This window comes from Prorops nasuta, unplaced genomic scaffold, assembly GCF_024137725.1.
Source record: "Prorops nasuta isolate Cenicafe-Biocafe unplaced genomic scaffold, Cenicafe_Pnas_1.2 PNAS00012, whole genome shotgun sequence".
NCBI classification, from domain to species: Eukaryota; Metazoa; Arthropoda; class Insecta; order Hymenoptera; family Bethylidae; genus Prorops; species Prorops nasuta.
In genome coordinates this window covers 6,469,313-6,482,935 of record NW_027116809.1, presented here as the reverse complement: position 1 = coordinate 6,482,935, position 13,623 = coordinate 6,469,313, and the positions used below count along the sequence as shown (strand labels likewise).

At 27.9% G+C, this 13,623-nt stretch overlaps 2 protein-coding genes across 2 annotated transcripts; one reads left to right on the top strand and one right to left on the bottom strand.

The window, feature by feature from the left end:
• Positions 1–3,588: 3,588 nt before the first annotated feature.
• LOC136777877 (uncharacterized) lies at positions 3,589–4,810 on the bottom strand. Its single transcript, XM_066734458.1, has 2 exons — positions 4,435–4,810; positions 3,589–4,154 (listed from the first exon to the last, which is right to left on the bottom strand). The coding sequence occupies exons 1-2, from the start codon at positions 4,808–4,810 to the stop codon at positions 3,589–3,591; spliced, it is 942 nt and encodes a 313-aa protein (XP_066590555.1).
• A 2,202-nt stretch (positions 4,811–7,012) lies between these two features.
• Positions 7,013–10,754, top strand: LOC136777876 (uncharacterized protein MCAP_0864-like). The gene is made up of 3 exons (XM_066734457.1): positions 7,013–7,215; positions 9,005–9,236; positions 9,414–10,754. Exons 1-3 carry the CDS (start codon positions 7,013–7,015, stop codon positions 10,752–10,754), a joined length of 1,776 nt encoding a protein of 591 aa, XP_066590554.1.
• Positions 10,755–13,623: the final 2,869 nt, after the last annotated feature.

Below are 13,623 nucleotides of genomic sequence, written 5' to 3'. Positions count from 1 at the left end.
ATATATATATATGTTATAATTATCATAATAAATACTAAATAACTTAGTCTTAAAATGATAATAATAATTTTTCCTTTACCACGTGTATAGAGGATATTGTTCTTTCTCATTTACATTTTTACTCATAGATATAAGTATACAAGATGTAGTAGACTTAACTGAAATCACGAGTTTTTTTACTTTTTTCTATCAGTTAACAACCTTCAACTTCTTTATTCATGCTTGTTTAGACAGTAATTTAATAAGATGTAATAGACTTATTTGGAGTCAATGAGTTACTCTATTTAATTTTATTTTTTTTCTGGCAGGTGTATAGAAGATAATAGTTTGTCAATTACCAGTTTTTTTCTTTTTCCTATCAACACGTCTCTACAGTTTTTTGTTTTGTTTTTTTGAAGTCAATGATTTCATAAATTCAAATTTTCATTTTTTTTCTGGCACGTGTATAGAAGATACTAGTTTGTTAATTAACATTTTCCTTTTTCTTTCAACACGGGTGTATCTCTACAGATTTTTGTAGAGGGGAACTCACCGTATAAAACAAGATGTTTGGTAGATTCGATAATTTTTAGTTTTGCTTCACGCAAACAGTTTACATTTTAGCAAGTGATAGTACATTTTCAACGAAAATGCAGTGCGGACACATTATGTTCTTACTTGCTGGATTTATTTCAATTATAATAAACGAAAGTAGTCAATATGATAAATTTATGATAGATTTTTTGATAAAATTTGGATACGTTAATAAAATTAATAATAGTTCTAAAGCAGATGAATTAAATTGGATGAAATATACTAATGAAGAAATAGAAACTGGTATAACGTTATTTAAACAATACTATAATTTACCGCATGAGAGTTCATTTAATGAAATAGTTAAATCTATGAAAGATGACAGATGTGGTGTAAAAGACGGTGTTTTAAATCTTAATCAAGAACAATTGAAATGGAATAAAAAGAAATTATATTGGCATTTTATTTTGGGATTACTAGACCATATTGCTACTACTGTTGAAGTATTTAAAATATGGAGTAATATGACAGGTTTAGAATTTAATCACACTAATGAAAAACAATACGCTGATATAGTTATATCGTTTGAATATGATAATCACTATTATAAATTAGAACCAAACATCAAATGTATTGGTCATTTAGCAGATAATGTTTTAGGTCATGCTTTTCTTCCTGATACAGAAAATAGTCTGAGAGAGATTCATTTACGAAAACGTGTAAACTGATTTTATGGTTTGGGAGAAATACCAGAAGAAAAACCTGGTCTTTTTTATGTTTTAATGCATGAAGTTGGTCATACATTAGGGCTTTCTCATAATAATGAGGGTAAACTAATGTTTCCTACTTATTTATATTTTAAAAATACTAATGATAACTTATTTAATAATTATGACATATTAGATATACAAAGTTTATACAATATTGAAAATAATGATAATGACAATCAAGAGGTTGATAGAAATAAAATTTCTACTACTATTGCTCCTTCTGTTGGCACTACTAAATCAACTACTATTGCTCCTCCTGCTATAACAGCTAAACCAACAACTAGAGTAATTAAAAAATCTTATTATCATCCTAAAAATGAAATACCACCAAAATTTGATGATGTATGTGAAACATCGTCTAAAGATTTTGTTTAATTAATTACTGATGGTACACTATTCATTATGTATGGGAAATGGTTTTGGCACTTTGAAGTTCATAGAAATAAAAAAAAAAGATATTATAGAAATGGAAAATTAATTAGAGATTTTTTAACATTTTTACCGAGTAATTTTACTAGAATAACGGCAATACATGAAATAGGTGTTGGTAAAATAGTATTATATTCAGATAATAATATATATATATATTTGATGCTCTTACTAGAGAATTAGATTCAGGATATCCAAGATCATATCAACAATTATTAGGTAATTATGTTAAATATGATGGTGTTAAAGCAGCTGTTTTAACAAATTCTGGAAAAGTTTATATTTTTTATACTCCTAATTATGTAATGGAATTGTCCAGTTGTGAAGTATTAAAACCCAACAAATTCACCACAGTTGAATCAGTTTTCCAAACTGAAATAAATTTTTATCAAAACTTTACATTATTCAAATATACAAATGGAAAAATTTATATAATACAAAATGATATGTATAAAGCCTGTGATGAATTCTTGGGTATAATTGTAAAGTCAGATAAATTTGATTTATCATTATTTAATATTGAATGTTCAAGTATCACTTTAGGTGAAAAATTAAAAACTCTTATGGTGAGGATGTTAACATTTTATGGAGATGATATCAACCATTATCATAATGTTAAAGGAAATTATTTAAACGATGATGCTAATAATGATAATAATGATGATGAATATAATAATGATTTTAATGATGAATCATATCAAAGTATGAAAGGAGTATCCTTCGATTCTGGACGTGTTAAGAGATTTAATTCATTTGCCGAAGTGCAAAAGTATAAAATTAATCAGATTAAGAAAAATCAATTATAAGACAACAAAATTTCATTAAAAAAATTAGTCAGTAATCGTTTAATCGTCAAGCATGAACGCTGTTCCTCGAGAGTAAGTAGAAAAAAATTAAAAATTGTCTCTTTTATTATTAATTACACATATATTTGTTTAAAGGAAACCGATTCTTATTCTAGGAAGGCGATATCCATTAACTTCAAATGATTATGAATATTTGGAAATTGGTATTAAAATTTCAAATATTCAAAAAGCTACTATATCAATCATCCTTAGTCATATTGCAACAAATGACTTCATTGAATTTTCCGAAGAAACATGGAACGAGGTCTATAATTATCGTGAATATATTTATAAATTTTTTGATAATATACCTACACCCACTCTTCATCTACTTAGTGATGATACATCAATAGAATTGTTGGATAAAATTGATGGAATTGGAAAAAAAGTTAAATTTAATCAAGTAAATAGTGTTATTTATGTATCAAGTAAAATTTGTAAAAATATGTTATCTCTTTATCGTTGTATTAATATTACAACTCAATGGTTACAATTTAATTTGGATACAGTTTTACAAACATTTCAGGATTTTGTAAAAATTACTCGTTCTGCTAAGTTTAAAAATTGTATTCTTGAATTGATTGAAAAACATACAATTTTTAACAAATATTCTCTTGTACAAAACGAAATTTTATATTTTTATTTAAAATCAATTGTATTATATTCCAGAACAAATTATATGTAAACAATTTTTAAGTGAACAATGATTTTAGTGTATTTAATAACAATTGTTTTATATAAATATTGTAGTATTATAAAATAGTATACGTTATAAACTATGGGGTAATTTGTAATAAAAACTATTATTTTACAATTAAAAAAAAAATCTTAATTTATTTATTCATTTTTTGAAAATATACAAAATATATTCAAAAATTACATTTTTTTACAATTATTTTTTTATAATTTTTATTTAAAATCTCTCAGGTACTAGACAATACACATTCTACGAAGATGTTTTCCTTATTCTTAATCTTATTGTTAGTAATTTTTTATTTTTCATTAATTTTATTGTGTAAAATTATAATTTATTATGTAATTTTTCTAACAATATTAGTTAGTGGACTGTATTCAACTATACGATCGTGTAAAATTAAAGAATAAGCGCTAGTATTCAAAGGTATATCTTTTTTACATTCAAAATCTATTCTAATGTCAACAGTACCATTTTTAATGGATTCAACTTGACGTGAACAATCAATGACAATTAAAGGCGCTATATTCTTAAATTTATTAAGAGTTAATAAATTATCCTCTTGTAATCCATAATAAACAGATTTAAATTTTGAATACATTAAATATAACAAACTAAAGTTATTTTTATCAAAATCTATGTTTAAGTTGTCGTAAGGATATGATTCAGAGTTAAGATAGAGACGAACGTTTGATATATCACAATGATCAAAAATATGAGATTGATTTGATATTTGATCTTTTCGATTTGTTTGTAATGCTAATATTATAAAACGTGGTTTTTCCAGTTGAGTAGATGCTTTCACAGCCCAAGTATGTTTGGTTGATGATTGTAAAAAAGGATATTCATATAAATCCCAAGTTCGATAGTTCATAGTAACAACATTTCCATTTTCAACAAAACCTAGAATTGCTAATTTATTCATTTCCTCCAATGTAATATGCGGTATTTTCCATTGAATTTTAGTTAATTCAATCGATGCGTTAACTTTGGGTTTATCATACCCAGAAAAGAGAGAATTCAAATCGTTTCGAGATCGAATTAGTATTAATTCGTGTCGAGCATTTATTACAATATGATTGTAATCTTCCCAAAATCCCAATAACATTCGTAAATGGTACACAAAAATTAAAAAATAATTTTTTATCACTCGTTGTATATTTTAAAGCATCATGACACCAACCTGCATTTTCTATATAATTTTTATTAATACTGCCAACTGATAGATAATTTTTAATAGATGTTGTAATCCCAACATTTCTACATTGATCTATTTCAACACCATCCAATTCATATCTAATCTCATCGAATAGAAATGCCATACAATTATTATCAAGAAATACTTCATCTTTACCTTCGTCAGTTCTTGTTACTTTTCCTTCTATGTAGAGAAAACTTTGACTTGGTAATATATATAGATCTTGATGTTGGATTGGAATTCTAATTTCATCATTATTTCTCAAATTTGTATTGGCATAAGGATTATATCCATGAATTTCAATTTTTGTTATTCGATTGTCCAACACGGGTGATTCTTGAATGTCTAGTATGTCGATCATTTTTCACAATGTAACCTAATGATTGTAGAAATTTAATATTTGATAGATTTAAACCTCTTCTACTAAGTTATACTTCCGATTCACGAGTTGCTCCAGGAATGAGAGTTGAAAGATGATGTTTTTGATTATATATAAGCATTTTACTTATGCTTCTTTTTAATATGTAATCGAACAGTAATTTCTTCACCACGAAAATTAACTAAATTATCATTTTGGTCCAAAATACGTATAATTAAATGATTTATAATTTTTTGAGTTACCGGGAGATGTATTACCTTTGGTGGTACCTCAACAATTTTATACCCAGGTGGTACAATTGGTGCAAATTCATGAATTGTGTGCACTAACGATTCATTGCTATAGGCTCCTGTTGTAATACTACAGCTTATTCGCAAAATGTTCACTTTATTAACTTAAGTAGGAAAGTCTGATTTATGCCATTTGTTTGCCAAAATTGTACGTTTAGTAAATCCAAGTAAAGATCCGATAGTGTTGAATTTTTCAAAATGTATATCATAAATGCAGAAGATTTCACTTTTTAAAGTTGTATTATTACCACGTATTGTAATTGGATAATTCTCAATATTGTCTGGATTTACTTCATTTGCTGACAGTGATTCACGTAAAAAATCATTCAATGCTTCTATTTCGTACGAACCATGAGAAATATCTATATTCAAATTATCGAAATAAAATTTATCGTTAGTTGCGTCAATATTTGGTATAGAATTAAAAGCTTCAAAACTAATTAAACCAAGTTCATAATCTTCATCATTTTCCAATTCAATAGATGGAAAATAATAAGATTCTAGCTGTGAGTTTGTATCGTTTAATGTTAACGTTATGGACATTTTAAAGAGACTGAAGAAATATATTATGATAGTTCTATATATTTTCACGAAGAAACTTAATACAAAGATGACCACAATTTTTTTCAGAATAATGCTGATATTGTTTATAATTATATACGATTTTTGTATTTTCACCAAAATAATCTATTAATTCTTTCGGTGGTTTTAAATTTCCAAACGAATCAAAATATTTAATATTATCTCCATTTTTTATATATGCCACCCAATGAGTACCAGATCCTTCTTTATTATCCAAATTTACAATTGCACATTCTTTCTTACGAATTTTTTTAGGTAAATTTGTACGCATATAAACACCTCGAAATCCTGGTAAATTTTTTAACATTTTCTCCAGATATATATTGGTTGTTACGTCATTTATTTTTTTTTCTTCTTCCTCTGTTTTTTTATTTGTTTTCTTAATCCACGACCTCTTTTATAAGGAGCCAAATAAAGCCCTTGTCCTTCAATTGATTTATTATGACGCTTTAATTCTTCCAATCGTTCTCGTGCTGCATTAGCATCATTCACTGCTTTACTAATACTAGCAGCACCACCAGCTAATGATCCAACGGCTGAATGACCTGATAAAATAGGTGCTAAAAATGGTAAAAATCCTCCTCGTTTTGCACTTGGAATAATTCTCTTCTTTTTCTTCCTCTTTACAACACCCATACCAAATTTTCTTTTTGTTTTCATTGCTCCATAGACAGCTAAAGCAGCTGCACGTTCTGAAAATTTAGTGTCTTTAGCAGTTATACGTTTTTTTCACTTTCAGCAAGAATTCGATCAGCTTCGTGTCGCTCTTTCAGATCACTGTTTTTTGAATATGCAATGTCATGCTCTTTACAAGCAGGATCAAGTTGATTAACACCACTGTCTCCTCTTGTCAATCTTTTGTTTAAATGTATACCTGGTCCACAAAATTGATATCCAAGTATATGTAATTCAAATGGAAGAGCATTAATAATACTATTAACTAGTCCTCTACCTCTTTTTCCTTTTGTTTTAAAATTTGACATTCATGACAATCTTTTACAGCTGGTGTAGGACCATCAATATGACTTCGTGACCACGGTTGATTATAATGTTTTGTACACGTACGATATTCTATAATTTCATTATCATATTTTATATGGTCAGGTAATCGATTCCACAAATATTTTATTTCATGTGAATAATATTTTGTAAGAATCACCTTTGGTACATACTTTAATTCCTCTTCTGTCAAATCACCAATACGAGAATCAATCACTATTATGATCATGATTTAAACTGACTGACTCACTCTCTTGAGTGCATTCTCTATATATATCCCTCAACTAACCTTGAATTGTAGTATAAAGTAAAAATGAATTTTATAAAGCAAAATCTACGAATACCAGTTTATAATTTAGATAATAAATATTCAACAAGTGCAGAAGAACAACGAAGACATGGAATATTATTACCTAATACTATCAGAGCATTAGTATGTGGTCCATCAATTTGTGGTAAAACTAATGCAGTTCTTGCACTTCTTCTCAGTCTTCACAGATTACGCTTTGAGCATGTGTATGTTTATTCTAAATCATTAAATCAACCAAAATATTGTATCATACAAAATGTTTTTAATAATCTAAAGGATATAACTAATTATTATACTTTTACCAACAATATAGATGTTATTCCTGTTAATGATAGTATGTAAAATTCTATTTTTATCTTTGACGATGTACCCTGTGATAACCAATCAATAATTCGGGAATATTTTTCGATGGGTAGACATTCTCAAATTGATTGTTTTTATCTTTGTCAGACTTATGCTAAAATTCCTAAACATTTAATTCGTGACAATGCAAATTTTATACTAATATTCAATCAGGATAATACAAATTTACGTCATATTTATAATGAACATGTAAATAATGATATGTCGTTTGAAAATTTTTGTGATTTATGCTCAATATGTTGGAAACCAAAATGTGGATTTTTGGTAATTGACAAGGATAGTCAATTCAATAGTGGAAGATATCGTAAAGGTTTTGATGAATTTATAATTATCAAATAAAAAAAATGGAGAGAGAGAGAGAATAGAGAGTGTCACATGACAAAAATATTAAAACGTACATGATGTGGTTAATTGAAGTTAGTTATATTGTATGTGGCAAAGACAACACATCATGGAAAAACAAACCAACAAAAGTGGTAGTGAAAATATGAGAAGTTTAAAACAGGTAGAGAAAGTGAATAAAGCAATTGTAAATGCTAGTAAATCAATACGAAAATAACATCGAGCACTCAAGATGGGTTAACAAGAAGATAGGATGAAAGTTATTAAAAGTTGAGAACCTATTATTCAACCAATACAGAAAATAGTTAATACAACAGATGAAGATAAAATATTAATGAAAATGGAACCGAAAAAAAATACGTTTATTAAAGAGAATCCATTCGGAAACATCTACTCCAATAAAAGAAGGTCCGTTGAAGAGAATTCATCCAGAGTCATTTACTCCAATAAAGGAAGTTCCGTTGAAAAAAATACGTGAAATTAATTTTAATCCAGAAGAAATAAATACAAATCGTCATACTTCAGCAAATAACGCAATTTAATTAAATCGATATTTACATAATACATCTCCTACAAATGATAATATAATTAATTTAAATGAAAGTTTTAACAATCAAACGATTGAAGAAGAAACATCATTGCCCATGGAATATATATCAATGGATGAGTCACCTGTTTCAAAACAATATGCTACAATATAATCAGCTTATGCAAGAGAACTGCTTCTAGGAAAACATGAAACAATTGATGATGTTTTTGGTATATACACTGATCCTCTTGATAATAAATTATATTTGGGAAATAAAATCTTTCATATTGATTCCAATGATGTTATAACAGTAGGTTGAAAAAAAGTATCAAGGTACTAAAGGATTATTTGAACTTTTGTTAATAAAAAAACCTAATGAGACACTCTATAACGATGAAGATTTAAAACAATATAAAGATATATTACAGTATACAAGTGCACATAGACGAGGTCATATACCCGGTGAACACATTAAAAGTAGTAGAGGAGATAAATATATGTTTATTATAAAACCACTCTTTTCTAAAATAAAAGGTCAAGGTTTATGGGTTACTTCTCCCAGTATGCTGCTCAATAGAAACAATAACATTGATTATGTTCATTGGGATGATCCTAATGAACTTGTTGATCGACTACGATTACTCTTTGCATCACAAACTGCAGGAAACAATTCACATCAAAATGAAATAATATCTATTATTGAGGAGCTTAAAGAGGCTGGATTTATAATAAATTAAAATAATTTTCACATTTTCAATCAGTATCACGATGACCATCGATGTGTTTGGTAAATCTCTAAATGAACGATACCGTTATCGTTCAGTGTCAAGAAAAAGACCTAGAATAGATAATCCTATTGTAGGAACAGTAAATCAAAATGAATCTTTAAACATTAATGGAGGTGAATATGATGCACGCAAAAGACGAATTATAAATTTAGGTGAACCATTAAACCATACAGATGCAGTGACAAAATTATATGTTGATACAGAAGTTAAAAAAAAGAAAATAACGAAGATCCAAAAAAAATTGATAAAGTATTTTTACAGAAGGAAATTTCAAATAATATTCAAAAAATTGATTTGGATACAAAAATAAAAGATTTCAATGAAAATTTGCAAAAAAAAATTAGATGATTTTAATAAAATAACTACTAATGTACAATTACAGAATGATAAAGTAAAAAATGAAATAGAAGAACTTGATTTGAAAAATAAAGCCAAACAATTTGAGGAAGATTTTGACAGGAAAAAGAGTGAAATTAAAAAAATGGAGAGTAATGTGAAATTGTTGAGTGATAGTGTTTTAAATGAAATTAAAAAATTAAATTTGGGTGAGAAGAAGAAAAAATTCGAGGAGGATTTTGACAGGAAGAAGAGTGAAATTGAAAGGTTGGAAATTAATGTGAAAACGTTAGGCGATAATATCAAGAGTGAAATTAAGAAATTAAATTTGGATGATAGAGTGAAGAAGTTTGAGGAGGATTTTAATAGGAAAAAGAGTGAAATTGAAAAATTGGAGAGTAGTGTAAAATCGTTGAGCGAGAAGCTTCAAGATGAAATTAAAAACCTAAATTTAGAGAATAGAGGAAAAAGATTCGAAGAAGATTTTGACAATAGGAAGAGCGAAATTGAAAAATTGGGAAGTAATGTAAAATCACTGAGCGAGAGTGTTAAGAGTGAAATTAAAAATTTAAACTTGAACGATAAAAGGAAGAAATTTGAGGAGGATTTTTACAGGATGAAGAGTGAAATTGAAAAGTTGGAGATTGGTGTGAAATCTTTGAGTGACAGTGTCAAAAGTGACATTAAAAAATTAAATTTAGATGATAGAATAAAGAGGTTTGAGGAGGACTTTGGTAAGAAAAAAAGCAAAATTCCAAAGTTGGAGAGTAATGTAAAATTGTTAAGTGAGAGTGTAAAGAGTAAAATTAAAAATTTCAATTTTGACGATAAAAGGAAGAAATTCGAAGAAGACTTTAACGGGATGAAAAATGAAATTGAAAAATTGGAAAATAGTGTAAAATCATTGAGCGAAAAGCTTCAAGGTGACATTAAAAATTTGAATTTAGACAATAAGAGGAACAAATTTGTAGAAGATTTTAGCAAGAAGAAGAGTGAAATTGAAAAGTTGGAGAAAAGTGTGAAATTATTGAGCGAGAGTGTGAAGACTGAAATTAAGAAGTTGAATTTGAATGATAGAATGAAAAAACTCGAAGAGGACTTTGACAGAAAGAAGAGTGAAATTGAAAAATTAGAGAATAATGTTAAATATTTGAGCCAGAATGTTAAGGATGAAATTAAAAAAGTGGATTTAGGCAATCAAATTAATGAATTTAACAAATATTTTGAACAGAAAAAAAATAATTTTGAAAATTTGGAAAATAAAATGAAAACTATAAACGATTATGTTAATAATGAAATAAAAAAAATAGATTTATTACATGATACTTTTAATAAGGATACAAATAAAAGTTTGAAAGATATTAATAAATTAAAAACTGACATTTAAGCTCTAAATGATGATATCAAAGGTGAAATTAAGAAACAAATAGACTTTGGTGTAAGTATGATAAATACATTAGCCGAGGAAATTAAACGAATGAAAGACCAAAAAAACCTTACTATAAAACCTAATTTCCCACCAATTCCTACAGTACCTTCAGTTACTCCAGAGAATGAACCTGGAAATTTTGAAGAATTATTGAAAATATTACACGAACTGTTGTTTAAGGGAAAACAGAAATGAGTAAAGAAAAAAAACAACTTGTTGATGAATTACATGCTCCAGCATGAAAAAATTGTATTAGAAGACGAGTTATTGTTCATGGATATGACGATTTGTGGCAAGCTGATTTAGTGGATATGCGATTGTATTCAAAAATTAATAAAAATCATCAATATATATTGACAATTATCGATGTATTTTCAAAATATGCTTGGGCTATACCAATTAAAACTAAAAGTGGGAAAAATGTAACTTATGCATTTTCCTAAGTTTTAGAAGAGAGAAAACCAAAAAATTTGCAAACTGACGATGGAACAGAATTTTACAATACAAATTTTCAGCAACTAATGAAATATCATAGAATTAATCATTATTCAACGTATAGTATACTTAAAGCATCAGTAGTTGAATGTTTCAATACAACATTGAAGAGCAGTATGTGGAAAATGTTTACGCCTAATGGAAATTATCAATGGCTGAACAAACTGTTAAATCTAGTTAAAGATTACAACAATCGTAAGCATAGAACTATTGGTATGTCTCCACAAAGTGTAACAATTGAACGAGAAAAAGATTTATTGAAAAATGTGTATAATTTCATAAAAATAGCTGCACAGGCAAAGTATAAAGTTGGTGATGCTGTTCGTATAGGTAAATATAAACATTTATTTAATAAGGGTTATACACCGAATTGGACAACAGAAGTATTTAGAATAAAAAAAGTTCAAAGAACAAATCCAATAACATATTTATTAAAGGATTCTACTGGTCAATCAATAGCAGGTGGATTTTACAAGTATGAACTACATAGTGTTGCAAATCCTGATGTATACTTAGTAGAAAAAGTTGTAACGTAGTTCCCCGTTACGTATACGAGATACCGAATAAAGAACATAAAAGCTACCGAACAGTGGATATTATTAATCCCTACGTTACCGACTCGTGAGATAGGCTCACGAGTGGATTATAGCTAACGTCAAGGATAGACCCCGTTGACAGGCAGAGGCCCGGATGAAAAGACCGGCGCTCCAGTAAACGATGTCCAGGTTGTCCTGAGAAGTAAGGCAGGGCCATGCCAACCAACCCAGGCAACCTGAGATAAGGAGAAGCGGCCTCGGGGCAAGGTTGCCAAGTCCGCCATCTTGAATAGTACTACGCTCTATAGTAAGTGAATTTTGATATAAGGAATGCAGACTGCACAAAGTATACTGCCAGCGGAAATACGTCAGTAGCCATCTTAAATGCAGACGTAATATATCAAAAATTATATATATTATATTCATAGCCTGTCACCGTGAACGGCGTGAACGAAGACAAATGTTAGTATACGGAAAAGTAAAGTGTAATAAAGAAATAAGGAGTAGTGACAGCTTTGATCTAACTGACAGTTGATGTACTTATGGTATAAGTGAATAAATAAAATAAAAATGCTTTTCCTAAATTGATTTTTAATTTTGATAAAATGGTCAAATGTAGCCATTAATTAATTAGATTTGGTAATAAATACAAAAAATGCGTTTTATTATAACAAATGAGTTGAGGTAAAATAAACTCAATGTTTTTATATTAATTTGTTAACAAATGCATTTTTTTATTTATTATTGAGTCCAATAAGCTAACGGTTATTAAAAAAAAAATTCTTTGTAATGAAACAAAAAATGAAAAAATTTTAATCTTCACCAAGACTCGAACACGAGCCCACCACATCATAAACGGCAACCTTACCGCCTGCGCTACAGCGCTCACTTGATGTACCAAGAGCAAAACAGGCTTTTTAAAAACTGACTACAATTCTTTTATTAATTCGTCATAAATGATCAAGAATTAGCTGTAATAATAAATACATTTATCTACATAGCATTATTGTACTAAATTTATTGTTTTTAATTTGAAGCATACATTTTGCATGAAGATATGTTAATTTAAGGGTAACCATTCAGTACTTTATATAAAAACTATTCATATGCTCAACTATCATAAATTAATTAAGTAATATTATAATATTTGTTATATGTAGTCGAATAACTATGATAAACGAGCATATGAATAGTTTTGTATTTAGAGTATTGCATGAACACCCTTAAAATATCGTATCTTCATGTAAAATATATGGTTCAAATTAAAAACATAATAAATTTAGTGCAATAATGCTGTGGAGATAAATGTATTTATTATTGCAGCTAATTCTTGATCGTTTATGACGAGTTAGTGAAAAAATTGTAGTCAGTCTTTAAAAGGCTGTTTTGCTCTTGGTACATCAAGTGAGCGCTGTAGCGCAGGCGGTAAGGTTGCCGTTTATCATGCGGTGGGCTCGTGTTCGAGTCATGGTGAAGTTTAAAATTTTTTCATTTTTTTTTTCATTACAAGGATTTTTTTTTTAATAACCATTAATTTATTGGACTCAATAATAAATAAATAAATGCATTTGTTTACAGATTAATATAAAAACATTGAGTTTATTTTACCTCAACTCATTTGTTATAATAAAACGCATTTTCTGTATTTAGTACCAAATCTAATTAATTAATGGCTACATTTGACCATTTTATCAAAATTAAAAATCAATTTAGGAAAAGCATTTTTATTTGCTTTGAGTTTTTAGGTAAACGCAGCACCACCTCACACGGATGACACGTAAAAATGTCACGGTTAG

Coding starts and splice junctions, on each gene's coding strand:
- LOC136777877 (XM_066734458.1), bottom strand. CDS start 4,810: ATGATCGACATACTAGACATTCAAGAATCACCCGTGTTGGACAATCGA. Junction 4,155..4,434: donor AAATTATATAGAAAATGCAG/GTTGGTGTCATG, acceptor TAGCAATTCTAG/GTTTTGTTGAAAATGGAAAT.
- LOC136777876 (XM_066734457.1), top strand. CDS start 7,013: ATGAATTTTATAAAGCAAAATCTACGAATACCAGTTTATAATTTAGAT. Junction 7,216..9,004: donor AGATTACGCTTTGAGCATGT/GTATGTTTATTC, acceptor ATTTTCAATCAG/TATCACGATGACCATCGATG. Junction 9,237..9,413: donor AATTATATGTTGATACAGAA/GTTAAAAAAAAG, acceptor GTACAATTACAG/AATGATAAAGTAAAAAATGA.